At 43.2% G+C, this 25,573-nt stretch overlaps 1 protein-coding gene across 11 annotated transcripts in view; it reads right to left on the minus strand.

Moving 5' to 3' along the window:
* Positions 1-16,022: 16,022 nt before the first annotated feature.
* LOC132212023 (transducin-like enhancer protein 1) overlaps positions 16,023-25,573 on the minus strand; it is an 88,479-nt gene continuing 78,928 nt past the window's right edge. For all 11 annotated transcript variants that reach the window (XM_059657007.1, XM_059657008.1, XM_059657005.1 and 8 more), the window contains 6 exons: positions 24,551-24,800; positions 22,771-23,018; positions 19,214-19,361; positions 17,711-17,861; positions 16,752-16,828; positions 16,023-16,611 (listed from right to left, as the gene is read on the minus strand). In XM_059657007.1, coding sequence (XP_059512990.1) covers positions 16,504-16,611; positions 16,752-16,828; positions 17,711-17,861; positions 19,214-19,361; positions 22,771-23,018; positions 24,551-24,800 — 982 coding nt within the window. In that variant the 3' untranslated portion in view covers positions 16,023-16,503. The remainder of the gene's footprint in view (positions 16,612-16,751; positions 16,829-17,710; positions 17,862-19,213; positions 19,362-22,770; positions 23,019-24,550; positions 24,801-25,573) is intronic.

Consider the following 25,573-nt stretch of genomic DNA (forward strand, 5'->3'; position numbering starts at 1 on the left):
TTCTTATACAAGTTGGTACATTCTGAGACCAACTATCATTTTTAACAATCACCTATGTCAGTTACCTGTTGCTGTGTAACCAACCCCCGCCCCCCCCAGACTTAGTGGCTTGAAGCAATGATTTATTAATTTTCACAATTCCGTTTGTTAGAAGTCTGGTCATTGTCCTGCTGTCCTTGTATAGGTACAGTCTTCTGAGGGTTTGACTGGGGCTGTCTTCAGTTATGTCTGGCTGTTGCTGCTGGCTGTCAGTGCCCCGTTATCCTTCACATGAGCACTCAACTCCAGGAGACTAGACCAGACTTCTTCACACATGAGAGTGTGAGAGTGGAAGCTAAAGGACCTCTAGAGAAACTAGCTGAACTCACTTCCTCCATGTGCTGTTGGTCAAAGGGAGTCACAAGGCCAGCTCACAGTCAAGAGGACAGAAAATCACACCCCGACTTTTAACGGGACTAGCAGTAACCTCACATTGCAAAGAGGTGCACAGGGAGGGATAATCCACAGGGGCCGTTATAATAATGCTCTATTCTCCTACCTGGTAGTGAGGTGGTGGGGGAGGTGACAAAGACCCTCACCTGCCTCTACTCATTTAACAAAAGAATCCAACAACACATTAGGCTGAAGTGCATCCTTACCCACTTTTGTCAAACAGTCTTCTTGATCATTTTGAATTTTTCTTTGGGACAAACTTCTTGTTAGATCTAAAGAAAACATCTTTTTTTAATCTAATAATTTGATGAAGAGTTCCCAATACACCAAGTAGAAGTACCAGCGCTGACATTTTTGGGTTTCTTATGCTTGTATTATTTTCAACCTCCCATCCCACTGCTGGAAATTCTTAGTACAGAAATCCACTTCACCTGTACACGGAATCTGCAACACATCACAATTTGCTATTAGGACACCACTGTCAACTCCTTCCACTGCCCCTACCATCCCTTGAGGCACCTTGTGAACCGGATGGGCCATGTGACCATGTGTGAAAGACGCTCCACTGAGGCATGGGAGAAAACAGTAATATTTTAATTCATATTTTTGTATGTATATTTACATTTTTTACAACCTAAAATAATAAAATAAGGCTTACTGATATTTAAAAGCAGATTTAACAATATAACCCCTACTTGGTTCATATGCTATATGGTTGAAATCATACAGTATGTAGCCTTTTCAGATTGGCTTCTTTTACTTAGTAATAATACATTTAAAGTTCATCCATTCTTTTCATGGTTTGATAGCTCATTTCTTTTTAGTGCTGAATAATACTTCTTTGTCTTGATGTATCACAGCTTATGTATCCATTGTATTAATATGGGCTCTCTGGGGAAAAAAACCCAATAGCTTAGTCAGGGGTCCTCAAACTTTTTAAACAGGGGGCCAGTTCACTGTCCCTCAGACCGTTGGAGGGCCGGACTATAGTTAAAAAAAAACTATGAACAAATTCCTATGCACACTGCACATATCTTATTTTGAAGTAAAAAAACAAAACGGGAACAAATACAATATTTGTATTTGCATGTGGCCCACGGGCCGTAGTTTGAGGACCCCTGGCTTAGATATAGACAGATAGATAGATAATGCAATATATATATATATATGTGTGTATACACACACACAGGGTGGGCAAAAGTATACTTATAATTGTGAGTACCTGAAACACAGTTTATTCTTGTATTATTATTTAATTATTGTATTATTTTCCATATGAACAATTGTAAACCTACTTTTGCCAACCTCTAAATGTATTACATAGTATTACTCTCTCTCTCTCTCTCTCTCTCTCTCTCTCTCTCTCTCTATATATATATATATATATATATATATATATATATATATATATATATATATATATATATATATATATATCACACCAGCACGGCCATGGGTGAACCTGAGAAGGGGAAGGGGCAGTGAAGGATTTAGAAAAGACAAACAAGAGAAGAAAGCTGGGTCTAGGCGGGAAGCTGCCCTCTCTGATGGAGAGGCAGCACCACAGCCTGAAAGCTGAGTCTTTATATTATAGCCAGATTCCACGAGGCAAAGTAAGGGCGCGGTTGCAATGTTCTCGTGAGTTTGCGAATCTACTCAATTACATGCACCTGATCAAGCTTTGTTTACTTGCTGCACCTTCTGCAGCCTCTATCACTCAGCCACGTGGGACCACAGGTTTGGACCACAGGTTCAAGCTTTCAACTCTCGCCTTTGGCTATCATTGTGCTGGGAAGGCTTTGCCCTCCAAGCAGGGGCTTGCACATGGCTTTGCCAAGAGAGGACCATGCCCTCTCATTAGTCCAAGGCTTGAACCTGTCCAAACACCGTAGCCGCTCTCCACATCCCCCCCCCGACTTTTTTCCTGTTTTAAACACTTCCATTTACATAATCAAAAGCTCTAGGCAAATTATGCAACATAACCAAAACATCAAGAACAAACTTCTGGCTATTAACGAAACAATCAACACAGTAATGTTAATGTAATACACCAATGAGAGAGAACAAAACTCTGGCTATTGATAAAATAATAACAAATTAAAATCTTATTTACACATATTTCTGTACCTTCCAACTTAGCTCCAAGAAGTCGTCGGTGTATGATTGCACGGAAGCCCAGGTGGGATGCCGCCTCACCCATTTCACAGTCAGTTTGAGGAGAGGAGAGAAGGGAAAGTGGTAGGCTTAATGTCTCTTTCACTTATGATACTATTATCTGAGATTTATCTCACTGTTTTTCTGCCTCCATGAGTGGGGATAAAGGCCAGTTCTGAAATCCATTTCAGCATTTTTCTTATTGAGTCATTCAGCCCACCAACTCTTCCTCACATCGCCCTTAGAAAATACTGTTCAGTTGTGGCTAATGGGAAGGCATCCTCAGCTGTGGATGCTAAGATGTACATGACTGACAAGACCCAGTGTGGACTTGGGTCTGAGTTACTCTTACATAGGTATTACTCTACAAGGTGTGTTTTATCAGAGAGGTAGGTTTGGCTAAAAAATTTAAGAGTTTATATATTTTGTACCACCATTAGTAGGTAGCAATTGATATTTATTATGTGCAAATAATAATCAATTGAGGTTCAAAACTTAAACAGTAAATCTCTCATGTACTTAATATAAATAATTTAAAACTAATAGTAACAGAGGAGCTCAGAATAGATGGCATGTAGAATTATATTTTAATTTTAACAAAAGCCTACTAGAAAGACAAAAATTCATAGAACGAGTGAGCTAGCATCTCTATACAGCAACGGTCAGATTGACATCCCTTTAAAGCACTCTGCTCCTTCCTATAGTCCCTTCCACTAATCCAGTGTTGAAATGTTCAATTGAATTATGGTCATGACGAGGCATTTTTTAAACAGTATCTCGCTTACCTGTGGGGGATTGGCTCTGCAGATGCTGGGGACTACCTAGAGCAGCGGTACTCAACCTGTGGGTCGCGACCCCTTTGGGGGTCGAACGACCCTTTCACAGGGGTCGCCTAAGACCATCAGAAAACACATATATAATTACATATTGTTTTTGTGATTAATCACTATGCTTTATTTATGTTCAATTTGTAACAATGAAATTGGGGGCCACCACAACATGAGGAACTGTATTAAAGGGTCACGGTATTAGGAAGGTTGAGAACCACTGACCTAGAGCTTTTCCATTATTTAGATGTGAATGTTAAGATTTCTAAATATTTCATCCTGGGAGTCTATATCTTCTAAAAGGCAAAACATCTAAGATGAATATAAATTAGTAGACAATGTGACACCTATTTAGACACTGATGCAGAGATTATAAACAACACTAACATTTACACTCTCTATTGAAGGTATGGAAAGTCTGCATATTCTGTCGAAATATAATAAATTACAGCCCAGAAGAGATGGTTATCACGCTGTTAAGTATTAGCCCCAATATTAGAAAAACTATCATGACTGACACGGAGGTTTGTGTATTGACAAAGTGTGTGTCATGGAAAGCAATAATAACAGAATGGACCACATTCCTGAATGATTGTTTAATAAAACATAGAAGGACAGACATCTCGGCTGGGTAGATTCTATTTTATTCACTCTTCAAATAAGAGTCTTTCCAGCCCGACGATATGTCACAGGATTGTACAAATTGGCATTTGCAGATATCAAAAGGATGCCTGCCACCTAGAGAGAAGGTTGAGTTTACTGTCAGTTGCTGGCTGGCAGCGGCCTTTCTGATCCTGTTTCCATGGAAATTGACATTAGATAGGTGGGGGGAGAAGGGAGTTATGGGTTGCGTTCTTATTTCATTATTTCAAATAAGATGTGTGAACCTTTTACCTGCTTTGCACCCATCTGAAACCGGTTTCCCTGGTAACAGAATCAGGGATGCGGCCCCCCAGTTGCTGAGAGCAGGTATTCTTCCTCTGCTGATCTCAGAACACAGCACTGAAGGGGAGAGTCAGCAAGGCCAAGAGTCCTGGGTTTGCAGAAAGGGTATAAGGAAGGAAAGAAATTGGAAGTGACCTAAAACTTCATAAGGTGTTTTTTTTAAAATACAAGTTTTTCTTTAATTAAAAATCTAGTCTTTCAAGGAAAACAAATATACAGGTGGTGACAGTCTGCCATGGACCTTAAAAACGGCCATCCCTCAATTTCCTAATCCCGCTGCTCTACCCAGCCCTGTCCCTGAGGCCCTGACCCCCTGCTCATGCATTTTCCTATACATCATGCTTACTTTTCCTAGAGGGTTAAAAGAAAAAGGAACATGATAGACAAGGGCTCACTGGCTCCTCCTCTGCCCCCCCCTCCCTGCCCCACACACCCCCAGAGATCAATGTTTCCTCATCCTGAGTGACTTGCTTTCCAAGGGACTATGATTGTTTTTAAAGGGCTTTTCACTGCAGAGGATATGAATGGGGTGGCACGAAAATGGCAGTCTTCTTTAAAAAATACTAATATACAAGAAACCTTAGGGAAAAGAAAAGAGTGGCCAATAAACTAAACTATTAAGAATGGTTGCGCTTTACATTCCAAATGTGAAGTTATGTATTGGGGCTATTCCAATTGCAGAGTGCTACGTGCTGGATTCAGTAGAATGGCCATGTAAATTGAAAAGCAAACTAATGTCTCTTCAAGCTCTGGAAATCACAGAAGGAATTTGCTCCCAAGTGGAAAACGCTAGGCAATCAACCAATGAATCACTCACCCAAAGAACAAAAGCTTTGTCTTTCTCATCAACTGTCTTTTATGCAGAAGTAGTATACGGGTCACTTCATGCAATATCAGAAAGAAAACCAGAAGGGCAGAGGTCTTGGCACATGGACCTCACTTGAGTTCTGATGCGTTGTATTATGGAAAGGGGAACAGTGTATTTCCTTCCTTTAATTTTGCCATATAGAAAACATTCCCCCCAAAATATTACACCTGAAATGCTTGATAAAAATAAAACTCTGGACTGAGATGCTAGTGTTGGGTGGAGGGAAGAGATTTTATTTTTAGGCAAACAAGAAAGCTAATTACAGAAATGAAATATAGGCTTATAATCCATTTCCACCCTATGATCTAGTAATTCCATTCTTGAGATTATTTCAAGGAAATGATTCAAGAGAAGAAACAGTTCTATATTTGAAGATTCTTAATGCAGTATTAGTTATTGGAGTTAAAATGTGGTAAAAATAACCATGCAACATTGCAGAAGTAGTCTAATAAACGGTGGTGTATCATTCAATGTTGCCAAAAAAAGAACTGAAGACTGCAGAAATATGGGGGGTGGGGGGTGGGGTAGGACTTCTGATAGCTTAATGTGAGGAGCAGGACAACCTTATACACTGCTGATGGGAATGTAAATTGCTGCAGCCACTATGGAAAACACTATGGAGGTTTAGCAGGAAGTGAAAACTAGAACTACCATTATGATCCAGGATTCCCACTTCTGGGTACATATCCAAGGAAACAAAAATCATAATTTCAAAGAAATATCTGCACTCCCACGTTCATTGCAGCATTATTCCTAATAGCCAAGGTTTGGAAACAACCTAAGTGCCCCTCAACAGATGAATGGATAAAAAAAATGTCAAACACACACACACACACACACACACTCAAGAATATTATTCAGTCTTTAAAAGAAGGAAATCCTGCCATTTGGGAAAATATGGAAAAAGTTGGAGGGCATTATGCTAAGTGATATAAGCCAGACAAGACTACCACACGTTATCAGTTATATGTGGAATTTTTAATAAAGTCAAACTTAGAAACAGTAGAATGGTGATTGTCAGCACTGGGGGAGATAGGGAGATGTTAGAAAAAAGTAAACTTACCTATAAGGTGAATGAGGTCTGAGGTTAATACTGTTTAATTGAAATTTGCTAAGAGAGTAGAACTTGTGTTGTCACCAAAAAAAAGTAAATATGTGAGGTGGTGGGTGTGTTAATTCTACGGAGGGAATCCTTTCACAGTGGACACATGTATCAAATCATCCTGTTATATATACTTTAAATAGCTTAGAATTTTATGTGTCAACTAGAGGCCCAGTGCACGAAATGCATGCAAGAGTAAGCCTTCCTCCAATAACTATGGAAGAAATTGAAGCAGTCATCAAAAAGCTTCCAGCAAACAAAAGCCCAGGGCCAGATGGCTTCATAAGGGAGTTTTACCAAACATTCAAAAAAGAACTAAAACCTATCCTCCTCAGACTTTTCAAAAATATTCAAGAGGAAGGAACACTTCCAAGCTTATTCTATGAAGCCAGCATCACCCTCATACCAAAACCAGATTAAGACAACACAATGAAAGAGAATTACAGGCCAATATCCCTCATGAACATAGATGCCAAAATCCTCAACAAAATCTTAGCAAATCTGATCCAGCAGTACATCAGAAAGATCATACACCACGACCAAGTAGGATTTATCCCAGGGATGCAAGGATGGTACGATATCCGCAAATCAATAAACGTGATACATCACATAAACAAATTGAGAGAGAAAAACCACAGTCATATCAATTGATGCAGAAAAAGCATTTGACAAAATCCAACACCCATTTTTGATAAAAACTCTCAGCAAGGTGGGAATTGAAGGATCATACCTCAACATAATAAAAGCCATATATGACAAACCCAACATCATACTCAATGGGCAAAAACTAAAACCATTTCCATTAAGAACAGGAACAAGACAGGGATGCCCACTCTCACCACTCCTGTTTGACATAGTACTGGAAGTATTAGCCATTGCAATTAGACAAGAAGAAGAAATAAAAGGCATCCAAATTGGAAAAGAAGAAGTAAAACTGTCCTTATTCGCAGATGACATGATATTGTACATAAAAAACCCTAAACACTCTATCAAAAAACTATTAGACTTGATAAATGAATTCGGCAATGTAGCAGGATACAAAATTAACGCCAAGAAATCTATGGCATTTCTATACACCAATAGTGAACTTATAGAAAGAGAGACTAAAAAAGCAATCCCATTTACCATCACATCAAAAAAATTAAGATACCTAGGAATAAACTTAAATAAAAAGGCAAAAGACCTCTACTCAGAAAACTACAGGACATTGAAAAAAGAGATAGAGGAAGACATAAACAGATGGAAGAACATACCATGTTCATGGATTGGTAGAATCAACATCATTATAATGTCCATACTACCCAAAGCAATCTATAAATTCAACACACTTCCCATTAAAATACCAACGGCATATTTCACAGACCTAGGACGAATGCTCCAAAAATTCATCTGGAATAAAAAAAGAACCCAAATAGCTGCAGCGATCTTGAGAAAGAAGAACAAAGTAGGCGGGATCTCAATACCAGATATCAAGCTGTATTACAAAGCCACTGTTCTCAAAATTGCCTGGTACTGGCACAAGAACAGACATATAGATCAATGGAATAGAATAGAGAACCCAGAAATCGACCCAAACCAACATACTCAATATTTGACAAAGGAGGCAAGAACATATAATGGAGTCAAGACAATCTCTTTAATAAATGGTGTTGGGAAAATTGGACAGATACGTGCAAAAAAAATGAAACTAGACCACCAACTTACACCATCCACAAAAATAAACTCAAAATGGATAAAGGACTTAAATGTAAGATGGGAAACCATAAAAATACTAGAGGAATCCAAAGGCAACAAAATCTCAGACATATGCCGAAGCAATTTCTTCATTGATACTGCTCCTAGGGCATTGGAAACTAAAGAGAAAATAAATAAATGGGACTACATCAAAATAAAAAGCTTCTGCACAGCAAAAGAAACCATCAACAAAACAACAAGAAAGCCCACTGCATGGAAGAACATATTTGCCAATCTTATCACCAATAAGAGTTTAATCTCCAACATTTAGAGGGAACTCATACAACTTAACAAAAGGAAGATAAACAATCCAATCAAAAAATGGGCAAAGGATCTAAATAGACACCTTTCAAAAGAGGACATTCAGAAAGCCAAGAGACATATGAAAACATGCTCAAAGTCACTAATCATCCGAGAGATGCAAATCAAAACAACAATGAGGTACCATCTCACACCTGTCAGAATGGCTATCATCAACAAATCAACAAAGGACAAGTGCTGGAGAGGATGTGGAGAAAAAGGAACACTTGTGCACTGCTGGTGGGAATGCAGACTGGTGCAGCCACTATGGAAGACAGTATGGAGTTTCCTCAAAAAACTGAAAATGGAACTCCCATTTGACCTTGTGATCCCACTTCTAGGAATATATCCCAAGAAACCAGAAACACCAATCAGAAAGGATACATGCATCCCTATGTTCATAGCAGCACAATTCACCATAGCGAAGATCTGGAAACAGCCTAAGTGCCCATCAGCAGATGAATGGATTAGAAAACTGTGGTACATCTACACAATGGAATACTACGCTGCTGTAAAATAGAAGGCATTCTTACCATTTGCAACAGCATGGATGGAACTGGAAAGCATTATGCTAAGTGAAATAAGCCAGTCAATGAAAGAAAAATACCACATGATCTCACTCATTTATGCATAATAAAGACCATTATAAAGTGATGAACAAAAATAGATACAGAGGCAGAGCAGCATCGAACAGAATATCAAACTACAGCAGGAAGGCTGGGGAGGATTGGGGGGCAGGTAGGGGGGTAAGAGATCAACTGAAGGACTTGTATGCATGCATATAAGCATAACCAATGGACATAAGACACTGGGGGATAGGGGAAGCCGGGGGAATGTCAAGAAGAAGGGAAAAAGGAGACATATATAATACTCTTTGTAATACTTTAAGCAATAAAACAAAATTTAAAAAAAAAAAGAGTAGGCCTTTCTTCCTCCAGCTGCCAGACCGGCTTTCCTCTGGCACCCCCGGGACCCAGGCTTCCCTCACAGCCCTGGCTTTGTCCAGAAGTTCGTCCAATCTAATTAGCATATTACACTTTTATTATTATAGATTACACCTCAAGCAGAAAAAAAAGACAGAAAAAGAAAGTGAAAGCAGGTTCTAAAACCATGTGGACAAGAAGGTAGAATAGTATCGGCTTTGGACAGTGACCAACCGGGTTAAATTGGACTCCATCAACAATCAGCTGTCTGATCTCAGGCTGTTTACTGAAATGTGTGCCTGTTTCCTCATCTGTTAAATGATGTGAAACTGGTAACCACCTCACTGAGCTCTTGTGAAGATTCAGTGAGATAACACAAAGAGCTCACCTATCCTTGGCACATGGTAATACTCAACAGTACTCTTATTATTAATCACCTGTGTTGTATTTGACATAATTGGCATACAAATTATATTTTTCCTTGGTGGTGCAATTGGGGGTTTTAATTTCCTTCTTTGTACCTTGCCATGTTTTCCGAATGGAAAATCAGAGTTGTATGATAGTTTTACAGAATAAAGAAAATATATATCAGGAGAAAACATCTGGAAGCCCTTGGCACACAGTTCTGCCAGCCACTTGTTGGAATGGCATCACTGGTTGTCCTAGCCAACTAATGTCAACGTAGTAATTCACATCCAAGATGCGGAGAGCTGCCTGCCCTTCCCTCGCTGTCTGTTTCCTCAGGGCAATGCCTCACCCACATCCTTCCACTGCTATCAGCAGGTTCTTCCCCAGGCCCCTCACTGGAACAATTTCATCTTGGTCATCTGCCCAGAGGCCACCTTGCCATGTGCTAAGTGAGATCACATCCTCCATAAATGCTGGCTGGCTGAATCTTATGATAATTTGAATAAAAGCATTCTATAACAGTCAGCAGCTTATTATTCAACACACAGTAAGTATTCCAATTTCTAACCTTTAATTATGCATCATCTCTCTAATTCAGGGGTTCTCAACCTGTGGGTCGTGATCCCTTTGGGGGTCGAATGACCCTTTCACTGGGGTCGCCTAAGACCAACGGAAAACACATATATAATTACATATTGTTTTTGTGATTGATCACTAGGCTTTAATTATGTTCAATTTGTAACAATGAAAATACATCCTGCAGATCAGATATTTACATTAAGATTCATAACAGTAGCAACATTACAGTTATGAAGTAGCAACGAAAATAATTTTATGGTTGGGGGTCACCACAACATGAGGAACTGTATTAAAGGGTCGCGGCATTAGGAAGGTTGAGAACCACTGCTCTAATTAAACACATGTACATTCTTGAGACTTTCACTGTACATTAGGTCATTTCAGGAGGTTTTCCAAGCTGTAGAAGACTCACATAACTCACATTAAGTTATGGCTAAGTTAAAAAGCAACATTTTTTAAAACTTGATTTGGTTTAGACCCATTATAACATTCAGCTTCAAAAGTTAGTTTTGGGGACATATGATTTTACTCATATGTAGGACATAAAACAAAAAGCAATAGACAAAACAAAACAAACTCATATGCAATAGAATGGTGGTTACTAGAGGGGCAAAGGGGTGGGGGAAGAAGAAGGTAAAAGAAGTCAAATATATTTTGATAAGCACACAATAAAATATACAGATGATGTATGGTGAAATTTTATACCTGAAACTTCTACAGCATTAACCAATGTTATCCCAAAACTTTTAATTATAAAAAAGAAAAAAGAATAAAGTAGTTTTGAGAACAAGGACTAATGCAAGAACAGCAACTTCAAAACAGTATGCCTTGCCTGGCCGGTGTGGCTCAGTGGTTGAGCATCAACTTATGAACTAGGAGGTCTTCGTTCAATTCCAGGTCGGGGTACATGCCCAGGTTGTGGACTTGATGCCCAGAAGGCAGGGTGTGGGAGGCAGCTGATCAATGATTCTCTCTCATCATTGCTGTTTCTCTCTCCCTCTCCCTTATTCTCTGAAATCAATAAAACACACACACACACACACACACACACACACACACACAGTATGCCTTGCGTTTTATTGTCATTTTTCTTTAACCCTCAGCCCCAAAGCCTAAACTGTGGTATGGTTCTGTATGAATATATTCAAACGCTTTCTGAATATACTAATAGCTCTATTGTTAGGATTGCTGCTCCAACCCAGCACCCTCAGGATGACTAGGCAACTTGTTTGAGAAATGCAAATTCTCAGCTCCCACACTGACCCACTGAGCCAAAACTCTGAGACTGGGGCACAGAAATCTGAATTTTAACTAGTCCTCCTGGTGATATGGATGCAGATGAAAAGTTTGGGGAAAGCTTCTCTAGAAAAACGAACCCAATTAAAACGACTGAACTGTTTAAATGCACGAAGTCCGGGGAGTAAGTTCCCCTGGTCATGACCCTTAAAGACAAGCTTCATCTTGCTCAGGAGAGACTGAAACTGGTGATCTGCCCACTTCATTGCCGAGCGAGAGTGAAGAGAAGACATCCTTAAGAAGCAAACAATCCATGAGCCTGCAGCAGAGAGGACTTACGTGTCATCACTCCGGCCCCACTGCCGAGGGGCAGCTGTCTCTTGGTGGAATTAAACAGGATGCTGGAATTAAGAACTGGATCCCTGGCACTGATTTGTTGGAAAACTTTTGGGAAAGTCACCACCTCAGTGCATCATTAGCAAAAGTGCAATTTTTAAAATCCCTGTATAAATGCTCCACGCGTTTGGAACCAGCTGCTGCCTCCCAGTCATGAAGTCTTAAATAACCCATAAAAAATCCCATCTCTCAGCCACTGAGAATCATTATAATTTGTCAAACACTTCCCTATCGCCTGGTAAATAACAGAAACTTAAAAAAGGTGAATGATCTTATTGATGAAATATGTTGTCCTTACTGTAAGTGATAAAAACATCATTATGAAAAAGGCACTACAAACCTATCATACTAAAACTTCAATTTTTACACAATGAACTTCAATTCCATGGAAGAGCTACATGGCAAAAACCTACATACAATGTATCAGTAAAGACTGAGTGATCAAAAAAAGTAAATATATGTAAGGTAAACCTATTACAAATAATGGAGAAAACAATTATCTGCCTAAGTTAAGTTATAAGTTAGTGAACACAAACCTACCTACTCTTTTTTATATATATCCTAGTGGCCTGGTCCATGAAATTTGTGCACGGTGGCGGGTGGGGGTGTCCTTCAGCCTGACCTGCAGTCTCTCTAATCTGGGACCCCTTGGGGGATGTCCGACTGCTGGTTTAGGCCTGATTTCTGGATCAGGCCTAAACCAGCAGTTGGACATCCCACTTGCAATCCAGGACCACTGGCTCCTAACCGCTCATCTGCCTGCCTGATCACCCCTAACCACTCTGCCTGCTGGCCTGATTGCCCCCAACTGCCTCCCCCTGCCGGCCTGCTCACCCCCAACTACCCTCCCCTGCAGGCCTGATTGCCCCTAACTGCCTCCGCCTCAGCTCTGCCACCATGGCTTTGTCAGGAAAGATGTCTGGAAGGTCTCCTGGTCTAATTAGCATATTACCCTCTTGTTAGTATAGATTTTTATTGATTTCAGAGAGGAAGGAAGGGGGAGAGAGAGATAGAAACATCAATGATGAGAGAGACTCATTGATTGGCTGCCTCCTGCATGCCCTCCACTGGGGATAGAGCCCGCAACCCGGGCATGTGCCCTCGCCTGGAATCGAACCTGGGACCCTTCAGTCTGCAGGCCAATGCTCTATCCACCGAGCCAGACTGGCTAGGGCAAACCTACCTACTCTTATACTATTGCACCAGTGTAAGACTGGTACCTAGGGAATTGAAGGCAAGAGGCACTTTGAACTGCTTGGAAAAATCACAACCCACTCAGATTTGAAGGAACACAGACAGGACGTAAACCTGAATCTGGTTCTGCCTCCTTTGAAGCTATTTTCCTGAGCCTTGCTTACTTAAGGATGACGACGGTCACCTCAATTTTTATATGTAAAACTGATGAGCATGGCTCTTGGCACATACTGGTGATTAATGTCTAGCTCAGTGGTCAGCAAACTGCGGCTTGCGAGCCACATGCGGCTCTTTGGCCCCTTGAGTGTGGCCACGAAGTTTCAATCGCGCTGTACGTGCGTGCCCGCACGTGGTATTTTGTGTAAGAGCCACACTCAAGGGGCCACGGTTTGCCGACCACTGGTCTAGCTGAATCTGAAATTTATTGAACCCTAACTTGTAATCCACATTCAAGGCAAGAGGTACATAAACATTTGGCTCACCTGGGTTTCAATAATGATTCCCACCACTTGGAGGAGAGGAGTGTTAATTCAGTTACTTCTTAAATTCACAGCTTACGCCGAAACCGGTTTGGCTCAGTGGATAGAGCGTCTGCCTGCAGACTGAAAGGTCCCAGGTTCGATTCCGGTCAAGGGCATGTACCTGGGTTGCGGGCATATCCCCAGTGGGAGATGTGCAGGAGGCAGCTGATCGATGTTTCTCTCTCATCGATGTTTCTAACTATCTCTCTCCCTTTCTCTCTGTAAAAAAAAAAAATCAATTAAATTCACAGCTTAGGAAGAAATCTCCCATGCATGCCCCCTCCACTCACAATCTTGTTTCATATGCCCATTTCTGATCCTCAAACCCTGAAAACTGGGCATGACAATTTTATGAGCAGGGAGACAGTTTATCCAGGCAATTCTCTAAGATTCCAAGCCCTCTGAGCAGAGGGACTAGCTCTAGAATGCCTCTTCCAGGACCAGATGAGTGTTTCATCCAAAAGCAAATCCTTGAGTTGATAAGGACCTTCTTAGAGAAAATCCAATTAGAGAAAGAATATCGGAAGCCAGGGAACCTACAAAGCATGAGGGGAGAAAATGCACAACAGAAAAAACAAGACTATTTCTTTAACTCAGAGTTCTTTAATGTGCCCCCGCCTTCTTCATGGACACCCAGCTGGAGACCACATTGCCCAGCCTGGGGAGTGACTAGGCCCTTGCTAATCAATGGGGGTTGGGAGGGATGAACCAATGCCTAGTCACCTGCTCGAGCGCACATCCCTTCCCCTGGACTTGCACTCTGTCTACTGCCGGCTGGAAGTGGGGACGAGGAAGCCACCTGGAGGCAGAGCAGCACTGCTGGCCTGGGTCTCTGGGTCTTACGTGGGAGACACAAACCTTTGTGGTCTCTGAGCCGCTGTATAGTGGTGTCTGTTTCAGTAACTTAACCTCTATCCAGCTATTACAGAAAATGGGGAAGTGAGGCAGGGAAGAAGAGAGAACAGAGAAGGTACACAGTCCTTTAAGCAGCCATCAGAGTCTGTGGTACAGAAACCTGCTTCATTACACAAGGAAAGGATGGGAGAAATCAAGTTAGTAATTAGGGCTTTGCCATTTGCTTAATAAGAGAAAATATTTAACCAACTCTACATAAACAAGCATTATTTTGGCAAAAAGCAAACAAAATAATGTTGTTCAATGTACAAAAATTAAGGTCTGAATAGCGAATAAAAAAATATTAAGATGAACTACCAACAGCTCTCGGGATCATAAGAAAGCAAGAACATTAAAAAGTCCTTAGATGAGATTTTTAAAAAGCCAGGAAACTTGGCTTAACATTGTTGCTCATACCATTATAAACTTTTGAACAATAATAGATACAGAGGCAGAGCTGCCTCAAACAGATTGTCAAACTGCAGCAGGAAGGCCGGGGAGGGTTGGGGGGCAGGAGGTAGGGAGGTAAGAGATCAACTAAAGGACTTGTATGCATGCATATAAGCATAACCAATGGACATAAGACACTGGGGGATAGGGGAGGCTAGGGGACTGTCTAGGGCAGGGGGAAAAAATGGACACATATGTAATACCCTTTGTAATACTTTAAGCAATAAATAAAAAAAAAAGAAAGTAAGTTTTATATAGAAAAAAAAAATTGTTGCTCATTATTTTCTAAACTATAACAGTAAACAGTAAGTTTATAAAGAACGAGCCCTGTACTCTTTTCAGGAGGAAACATGCATGGCAACTTATTCAAAGCCCAGGGTTAGACTTCATCTAGTCTAATCAGTAAAAGCTCATCCACAAAGAGGACCAGACTCACGATGGAGAGCCATGGCTGAGCTGCAGGGGAAGCCTTAAGGAGGACAATGAGGTGAAGCGCTGGGTGTGGTTGGCTTAAGAACAGGAAGTTAATAGAACAGATCAAATAAGTATTAATGGAGACAAAACCAGTTGACAGCACACCTTTCTTTTACAGGTTAATAAACTCGACAGCTTCGTGAACATCAATCTTAACACTAGGCCCCAGTCACCTCCACTCCTTGAGACATGAAGCTTGTGAAAGAGAGGTTAAAGGTTTGAAAAGGCTGAGCCTTCCCGGAGAAAAGAACATTCTGTTTCCCAATGAATCACCAAGGGAAGCAGAACTTTCACCTGTGACCTCGAATGACAAGAGTATCCTAACAAAAGAATAAATTTTGACCAAGTAATCTTAGTTTCCCAAATAAAACTGTTATTTATATACCTTCGATTTACTCGCGATACCTAGTGTTGGGTTTCCAGTAACTCAAAAGTGTTCCACTGCACAGCAACCCATGACCAAATACATTAACAACATCAGAAGTGCTTTTAAAACTTCCTCTACAATTGTTTGGACTTTGCTTATAAAACCCACATCAATGATCCCAAAGCATTGATAAAAACAAGAAGGCAAAGGGAAACCACTTATTGGTACTAAAGCCTTTACTGTAATAAACCAAATATATTTACAATTTATACAAATGTTTAACCTTCAACAAAAATACAAAAAAACATTTCACAAGATGCAAAACCAGGAAACAAGTTCATTGGAGACACCACTGCACTACCAAGGATGGAACGTGAGGGGAACCGCAAGGAACAGAAAGGTAATCTGTGCAGGTCACACAGAAAGAAACGGACCGGCTCTGCCTGGAACACAGGCTCTGTCCCTCAAGCCCGCAGCCCTGGCCCCTCTGTCCACCTGGCCTCGGTGCTCCATTTGGTCTAGGCAGATAGATGACCTTCAGTTGGTGGACGCGTCACCTCTTCTTTGTAGACTCAAAGTCATTTTGTGTCAAGGTTTAAAAACAGGTTTTCTTGTTTTTATAGTTACAATTCTTCTATTTCTACAAATTCAAAACATTTTGGCCCAATTCAACTATAAACATTAAACCACATAATGTTTTCAGTAGATGACTTCATAGACTGTAGCCTTCTTGTCCCCTGAGCCAGTCACTATGTACTTGTCGTCCACAGAGATGTCGCAGCTGAGCACAGATGAGGACTCTTTGGACTGGAAGAGAGAAGAGTGGGGGCATGTTTACTGTAGAACAGAGATACTCAGGGGCCCTGCTCCCTCCAAGGCACCTTCCACTTGGGGTGTCACTGGAACGCCGAAGCCAAACTGTCCTTCTCGGTAAGGAACCGACTCACCTGGAATATACTAGCTCCGTAGGGGGTCCGCCAAGCGTTAAGGAGGTTATCTTTCCCAGTACTCACAAACCATTTACCTAGAATTAGCAAAAGAAGATGTTGTTTAACAAGATAAAATCCCTACTATACTTTAGCTCCGTGGACTTAATCAAACCCAGTGCATTTTTAATCATGAACTATCTTGTCCAAGGGCTGGGCTATGCTATGAACAGAGACAGCAGTTTTAAATCCAGGCTCTGCTGTGAATCACCTGTGATCTTGGTTTAATGAAAGCAGCAGCAAGGACCATGTTGGCCTCCTTAGCCACGATGGGTAGCACCACACCCAGCACACAGTGGGTCCTCAAACAGGGAATCAGTGACTTTGCTGTCCTTGTTAGTCTCCCCAAGACAATATGGGGCTAAGAAGGATTAAATGACAGACTTAAGTAAAATGCCAGACACGATGCATGGCGCACAGAGTGTGGTCAGTGGTGATAGCTACTCATCCAGCATCGACCTTGTGAACAAGTGTTTGATCCTATGTGGACCTCTTCCCTCTGTATCCTCACTGCAGGGTGCAACTGTCAGGCTCAGCTACTCACTACATCCTGATTGTGGGCTCCGCACTCTGGTCACTCCCCCATGACTCCCTCCACTCCTGCCTGCCTCTTCAATAAATCCCCTCCCACCCCTCTTCAGTGCTGCAACTATTTGTGCCCCACCCCGACCCGACTCTCCCCACCAAAAACAAACGTGTCAAAACCTTGTATGAGGCAATTTCATTGCCTGCTGACTTCTCTCAAATTAGGAAAACAGACATCATTGTACTCTGAGGGACATATTAAGACACTGGAATTATTGCTTCCAGCTGCTCAGAGCACAATATTTTTTTCCAGATACGGTCTCGGCTCTATTTTTCTAAAAGTCTTTTCCACAGAGGCCATCGCTGTCCTCAGGGGTCCCTTCAGCTGCACTCACCACAATAAGCAAACTTCAGGGACAGCACGCAGCTCTCGTGGAGGTGCAGCTGGTACTTGTCGGGCTTGTTCACGTGGAGGACCTCCACGTTGCTGCTCTCCATGCCCACGGCCAGCCACTCCCCGGTGGGGCAGTACCCCAGGGAGAAGATCTACAAGAACAGAGCGGCTCACTGATGAGTTTGCCTAGGAACTTACGATGGAAAAAGGCAACAGGGAAGGGGGAAAAATAGCAAGAACAGGAGGACAGAATCAGCAAACTCCAGACTGTGGTCAAGTCGACAACAAGCAACTCAACCCAGATGAGCCAAGTGTTAAACATCTTTATATGAGACAATTGGAAAAACGGAAGCACTTATATGTGATGAAACTGAGAAGTTATTCTCAATATTAATGGTATTTGTATGTGTTGTTTAAAGGGATCCTTGTCTTTACAGATACTAACTGAAATACTTATGGCTGAAATGACATCATGTTTGGCATTTACTAGTGTTTGGGGCAGGAGTGGTAGATGAGACAAGACGGGCCACGTGTCACTAACTCTTAAAGCTGGGTGAGGGGTAGGTGGGGTTTACTGTACAATCCTCTGTCCTGTCAAATATGCTTTCACATTCTCTGTACTCTCCTATGTATTTGAAAATTTCCACAAGAAGTTTAAAAAATAAAAGGGCAGACCAAACAAAATCCTACTCATACTGGGGAAAAAGGGCTAACACAGGGAAGAAACGCCACAAAATTTTAACAGGGACACAAAATTTAGTAGTATATATCATTATTTTCCATTTTTATCCTATTTTTATTCTGAGTGAAATTATTTCATTACAAAAAATAAGTCTAATATTGAAAAGAACACTTCTACCATCAGAAAGCCCTTAAAATGGCACTCTTTCCCCAAACACACCTAGATTCAGATGTTGTCATCTAAATAATCTTCACAATCCACAAAGTTGAGAGTTTTATATCATTTCAAAACTCCATAAATGTAGTCAGCCATGAGTCCATTTTCTGAAGGGTGAGTAATAAAACAGGCACCCAGGGAGAGGCTGCAGCATGTTTTTATGTTCCCTGATGCAAGAAAAATGAATTAACTTTCAGAGCTGTTGTGACTTTCCTCTACTTGTGATGTGCCTGCATGCTTTTCAAGCTCTGTTTATATGTGAATCAAATTATCAGCTCTCACCCTCACATGAGATGGGGAGAAGCAGACCCAACCTGCCGGGGAAAAACTGGACATTCCTGATTGCACCGATTCCTTAAATGAACTCATATATGACTGTAACAGCTATCAGGGCTTAACCTGCAGGAGTTTAGACACCACTCTAAGTGTTTCAAGGGCTTTTTGTTTGTTAGTGGTTAAAAAAAAAAATCAGTATCTCAAATTTAAGCCCGGTCTGTTTGTATAGCTACTACTGTCATGGGGTACGAACGGAGGGAGAGGACACACACACACACACGCACACACACTACACCACCTCCCAGATTCCAGGTAGAAGGAGCCGGGCACCTGTGAGGTGAAGTCGTGCTGCTGCAGCTGCCGCCCTTCACGCAGGTCCCAGGATCTGACCGTGTTGTCCAGGCCGCCCGTCCAGAGCTTGGTGCCATCATTAGAAATGTCAATACAGCTGGCCCCGTCTGTGTGGCCCTGGAATTGCCTGATAAAACAAACCAGATTGGATAATGATTTCCTGCCAGAGCTCAGGGTAAACACTGTTGTGTTGTTGGCTTTGGACTCGGGGTATGTCATCTCCTCAGTGTCTGCTGAGGTACAAGATCAAACCAACCTTCCCCGAGGAGGGAGACGGTGCACCTGCAGATTTTCTTTTTCTTTCTTCATGATCCAAGTGCTAAAGAAATGGAATGCCATCTTAGGTCACTGCACGGAAGTCAAACACGCTACTATAGCTGTTCTTAAGACCCGCCTGGAAGGTAAAATCTCTCCCAGGTCTGCAAAAGTGTTTTTTGTGTTAGAAGAAGAAAAAAAGAGAGAGACAACCACACAGAATCCCAGCAGTATTCCTCAAAGAAAGATGAAGGCCTGGCTTTAATCCTGCAGGCCTGCATGGCCACATTACAGGCTCAGGGTCTAGCAGCGCTCACAACACAACGATGAGTCAACACAGCAGTGCCCTTCTAGCCAACAGAGCCTGAGCTCACAGCGACTCATCCTTGCTCTCTGTGTTAGAAAGCCCTGCATTCGAAATCTGGACTCCCAGAGACAAGGGTTATGCCCACCTCCGGACTCGAAGGTGCTGAGCAGAGATAAAGCTAACTGCTGAAGCTGACCCCTGGCACCTCAGCAAGACTGAGCACAAGGTTGTTTTCTTAAAGGGAAACCTTGAGCTTTAATCACAAAATGACACCAAGAACAATCAGCCAACAGGATCTGCTGAGCACAGATGCTTCGCTAGGCAACAGGTGGGGCCGGCTTGGGGAGGGGATCAATGTAAGTTGCTGGCAGTCTGGGGGTCCGGGACCTGGTTCTGCATGCCCGGAGGGAGCTGGCGGGAGAATGACCAAAACAGGTGAGCTCAGGGGCCCAATCGCAATGGTAACAGGACCCAGTATAGAGCTGCTGGGAATTTCAATGCCAAGAGGGGATTTTCCATACCTGTCTTTCCACTCACTTATTATTCCCTCAGGTCTCCATACTTTTAAGCTGCGCTTGGAATTTAGTAAGCGTGTAAGGGAGTAAAACAGCACCACTGTTGCCCTGAATTCTGAGACAACATGAGAGCCATCCCTTCAAAAATCTTTCCTCTGCAAGCCATCCTGAACTTCTGTCTCTGTCCCCACCTTCCCCGACACCCCAGTTCTCCCAAACTTACCATGCATGTGCACCCCAGTGAACTCCAGACTCCTCACCAGTCACACAGGCCTAGGGCAGACCCTGCTCCAAGTGCTGCAAGTGCAGCTTCTCTTTCCTCCAAGCACCAGTGACTCCCTCCATTTCATCCTCACTTCGTCTTACTTAGAACTCATGAAATACTCTCACTCCTTGACTACAAATGTCTTTGCTGATGTACAGCGGTTGGTAGGTGTCCCTCCATCCCTCTGTCCACACATCTCTGCACCACTCTCGGGCTCCGACAAGGCAGACCCCAGGACTGTTCAGAAAGTGCGGGTCACAGTAGATACAAAGATATTCATAGACTCTACACTGCCCTGTCGCTCAGAGTAGCTGGTATCCATAGGTGGCCGGTCCAAACTGAGAAAGAGGTTTATGAAGCACCACCTCATTATATCCAATAGGTACTGATCTCCAGGGGGCTGGCACAGAGCAGGGGTTCAGAACACAGACATGAGAACAGAATGCCCGGACCCAACCACAGCTCCATCATGCCGGACTGTGAGACCCCAGGGAGGTAAACTTAACCTCTCTGTGCCTCAAGCTCCTCTTCTATAAAATCAGAGTAACAGGAGTGTTGACATTATGAGGATTAAATGGGTTAATAGTTGAAAGCACTGAGAACTGGTATTATGAAAGTACTATTTCCTAAGTTAAAAAAACAAACACACACACACACACACACAGAAAAAAAATATGAGCACTTGCTAGGTTAAAAGTTTGAAGCAGTTGTCAGCTCTAGCTCCATTAATTTGCTCATTCTGCCCAGTGAGTGGTAAGAGAGAAATAACCACCACACTGTCACGTGCACAGAGGGACAGAGCCTGGCTCGGAGACCCTCACTGGAACAAGAGGGAGCTGCTCTGATGACCTCCACGGTCTGTCCAGCCCTTCCTCTAGCACACGGGCCCAAAGCATTGGGAGGAGGCCTGCTAAGCAATTCATGAGCCTAAAATCACACCATAAACAAGTGTTTCAGAGTGAAGATGAACTGTGAAATGAAAGGGCGAAAGATGCTAGTTTTGCCTGGATGTTTTAGCGCTTACATTTTCAAAGATTTTTCCGTAAGATCTCTAATGTGAGCACTGACTTAGGTGGAGGGAGGGAGCTGCCGGAGCCAAGAAGACACAAAGGTGGTGAGTGCAGCTCTTGCTACGGTTAGAAGCACAGGTTCCAGGAAGTCAGGCTCTTTCCTGGTGAGCGACTCTAGACAGGGCTTAGTTAGCTAGTTATCAAGAAACACGGATATGCCCTAGCTGGTTTGGCTTAATGGAAAGAGTGTCAGCTTGCGGACTGAAGGGTCCCAGGTTTGATTCTGATCAAGGGCACATGCCCAGGTTGTGGGCTCAATCCTCAGTGTGGGGTGTGCAGGAGGCAGCCAATCAATGATTCTCTCTTATCACTGATGTTTCTTTCTCTTTCTCCCTCTCCCTCTCTCTCTGAAATCAAAATAAATAAGTAAATAAATAAATAAATAGAAACAAACACAGATATTTGAAAAACAATGTGTGTGAAATTCGTGCAATCTCCTCTTCAAATGTTCTTTTTGTTTGTTTTGTTATCCTTTATTAGTTGGCTCCTGTTTGCACAAACAAGGTTCTAGCCAAAGTCAAAACTATCTGACCTAGCGGGTTTGGCTCAGTGGATAGAGCGTCAGCCTGAAGACTGAAGGGTCCCGAGCTTGAGTCTAGTCAAAGGCATGTACCTCGGTTGCAGTTGTGCAGGAGGCAACCAAGCAATGGGTCTCTCTCATGTCGATGCTTCTCTCTCTCCATCTCTCCCCCTCCCTTCCACTCTCTCTAAAAATCCATGGGAAAATATCCTCGGGTGAGGATTAACAATAACAACAAAAAAAGCCAAAACCATCTACCACTGAGGACCCTTCCTACCGCCATGGAATCCATAATGTGCTGCCATGTGGCGAAAGCCAGGAATACTTCTTAAACGAGCCTGGCACCTATATGTGTCTGAAGAATGAAAATGGGAACATTAGGAAGTTAAATATAAAGTCTAGGAGACACTCGAGCACAGCATCAAGATGGTGAGTCCCCCAAGGGAAGCCACACAACTCCGTCTTTGCACTCCCAATACCCGGCTCCCAGCCTGGCACACAGTAAGATCTGAATGTGTGGGCTGAGTGCCTGGGGCAGCTGGAGAAGCAGGAGAGACAGGAGGCCTTCTGACCGCCCCGCTAATAGAAAACCACCTGTGCTCACCTCACCAGCGTCTGGTTGTGCAGGTCCCACACGGCGATGTTGCCGTCGCTGCAGCAGGAGAAGCAGACCTTGGAGTCGGGGCTGATGGCCAGGGCGTAGCAGGCAGGGGCCGAGGACGTCAGCTCCGCCTTGATGCGAGGGGTCGGGGCGGCCAGGTCCCAGATGGACAGAGTGCTGGCCTCCCCTCCCACTATCAGAGTGCAGCCATCGGGGAGCAATTTGCAGGAACGGATGTAGTTATCTCTGTTCTGTGAAATAAATACAATTCAATCGCTGCATGTACTACACACTAAGCCATAACAATGCCATGTTCTCTAACTGCTATCTTGGTTTTTGACCTGAAAAGTGGTATTTCACGGACACTAACAAGCAAGAATTCTGTCGTAAATATCGGGATCCGATTGCAGCTGCCTCCCTGGAAAGAGTAAACAAAATGAACTCAAAGGATTGCAAGCTCAGACAGGACTGTCCCTCACGTCCAGTTCTCACTGAGCAGACAGAACTGAAGTTATCAGTAGATGTGAGGTAGATACACACAGACTTCTCTAGGAAGAAAGCTCTTCTCAAAGCTGGTTTATAAATATTTGATCTCATCATTCTCTGTTTACCATTACTAGTATTTGGGGACTGTAGACCCCCTGCCTATGCTTTGGTGTCCATTACTCTTACCTGTACCTAGGCCTGCACCATGTCCTCATTAGCCAGGTGCCTCCTTGTCTAGGAATTTAACAGAGCTGCTTTCCGGTAACCTGGCTGCTGTCATTATTTATGCCTCTCAATCCAAAGACAAAAGAAATTAATAAAAGAGGGCATCTCTCCATCAAAATCAACACATCTTAAAAAAGGGAAGTGGGACTTAAAATGACAGCCCTACCCCCAAAAGAAATAACTGCTATCCTTCAACCCAAATAGACATAGCTGAGTTATTTTTGCTATGTTTTCACCACGGTCTCTCACTCAAAGGTTGGAAATCCTGCCACCCTTCTTTTTGGAAGCACGCTCCGGAGTCCAGGCAGGCAGTGAGTGAAGAGCCCCACCTGTACAGCTGCGTGCAGGCAGACTCCAGCCAGGGGCAGGGTGGCCTTTTGCCTGCCTCAGGCCAACCATATGTGGTTTGTAGATCCCGGGGTTACAGCTGAGCGACCAGAGCATGCCCAGCGCGTCCTAAGATCCTGGAAAATGCACAGTGGTATTCTCAGATGCTGAGAGGTGGATGAGGCACCTGGGAAAGCCTTCTCACCACTCCTGCTTTGCTGACAGCTGCCCTGATTTCTCACAGTGTGATCCATTAACCCTTTCCTGAAGTTAAGGTAATAAAACCCAGCCAGCTCCCCAGGCCTCCCTGAAAACACAGACTCTGTTCAGACTGGTTGTAATGCCACGTTATCAAATGTTTACTATTCAATATTTATCCAAAGGCTGCAGGGAAATTAAAAGTTGAGTGGGTTGCAGGGCTAGGAGTCCTGGGCTAGCTGAGCTTTCATCCATTAAATGGGAAACCCCCTTTTGAATACACATTCGAACAAGGACAGCTTCTGTAAATGACTCTAAAATATTTTTCTAAAAGAAATCCATCATGGGATTTAACCACCGAAAGAGCAGCAAATGAAAACTTCACTTCTATGGGAGAGGGGTGGCAAGAAGCTAAATCGCTAACACAGGAAACAAAATGGGCTTCCATTTCCTCCTAATGGGAATTAAAACCCAGGCCTGGACAGCTATTTCCTTACTGAGTCTCCGGGGAGAAATTACCCTTGTGCACCGGGTTCTGCTCACTCACCAGACAGTCAAGCTGAGAGACAGGGCTCTTATTGCCGGGGTGGCTGATGTCCCAGACCTTGACGCAGCCCTTCCCACCCGTGTACACGTGTCTCGTGGGGTTGCTGATGGTCACTGCGCACACCACCTCCCCGTGGTTCAGGGTGTTGATCTGGCGAGCGTGTCGGGGGATGCCGGGTCCGATGAGGGCGTCGGGGGGGAAAGGGACAGGCTGCATCTGCCCGTCTGCCGTCACATGGAAAGAGTAGGCACTTTGGGACAGGGGATGATTGGAGAAGAGAGAAGGGCAGGAGAGGAAAACAGAAAAAAACATCTATCATAAAGCAGTTAGTCACAACCTCCACACACTTCTGTGAGAAAGACAAAGAAAAGGAAAGATTTGCTTGTTATGATTTCCTTTTATAATCAATGTAAGTTGAAGCATTTATTGATGAAACAAATTTAAGAGAGTAACAGAACTCTAAGGTGTACCAAAAGACACATATATTGAACTGTATTTAAATTTTTAAATTGTGTGTATCCAGTCCATAAAGCATTTCTTCAAATCCAATTATAAAACACTAAATGTGCCTCCAAATGAACATAACATGCCTCCTTCCATGTACTTTATAACTGTACTAGGGGCCCAGTGCACGAAATTCGTGCACTGGGTGGGGGGGGGGGGGAGTGTCCCTCAGCCCAGCCTGCACCCTCTCACATACTGGGAACCCTCAGGCGTTGACCCCCATCACCCTCCAATTGCAGGATTGGCCCCTTGCCCAGGCCTGACGCCTCTGACAGAGGCGTCAGGCCTGGGCAGGGGACCCTCATTTCCCCCCATCACTGGTTCTGCCCCCAGCCCAGGCCTGATGCCTCTAGCCTAGGCGTTCGGCCCGGGCAGCGGGGACCCACAGCTGCAGCGGCCTCGCAATCGTGGGCTCCGCTTTAGGCCCAGGCAAAGGGCCCCTAGCTCCCGGGACTGCCAGCTTCGACCGTGCCCAGCTCCCATCGCTGGCTCCACCCCTACTTCCTGCTATCACTGGCC

Source organism: Myotis daubentonii, chromosome 11, assembly GCF_963259705.1.
Source record: "Myotis daubentonii chromosome 11, mMyoDau2.1, whole genome shotgun sequence".
In the NCBI taxonomy this organism is placed as follows: domain Eukaryota; kingdom Metazoa; phylum Chordata; class Mammalia; order Chiroptera; family Vespertilionidae; genus Myotis; species Myotis daubentonii.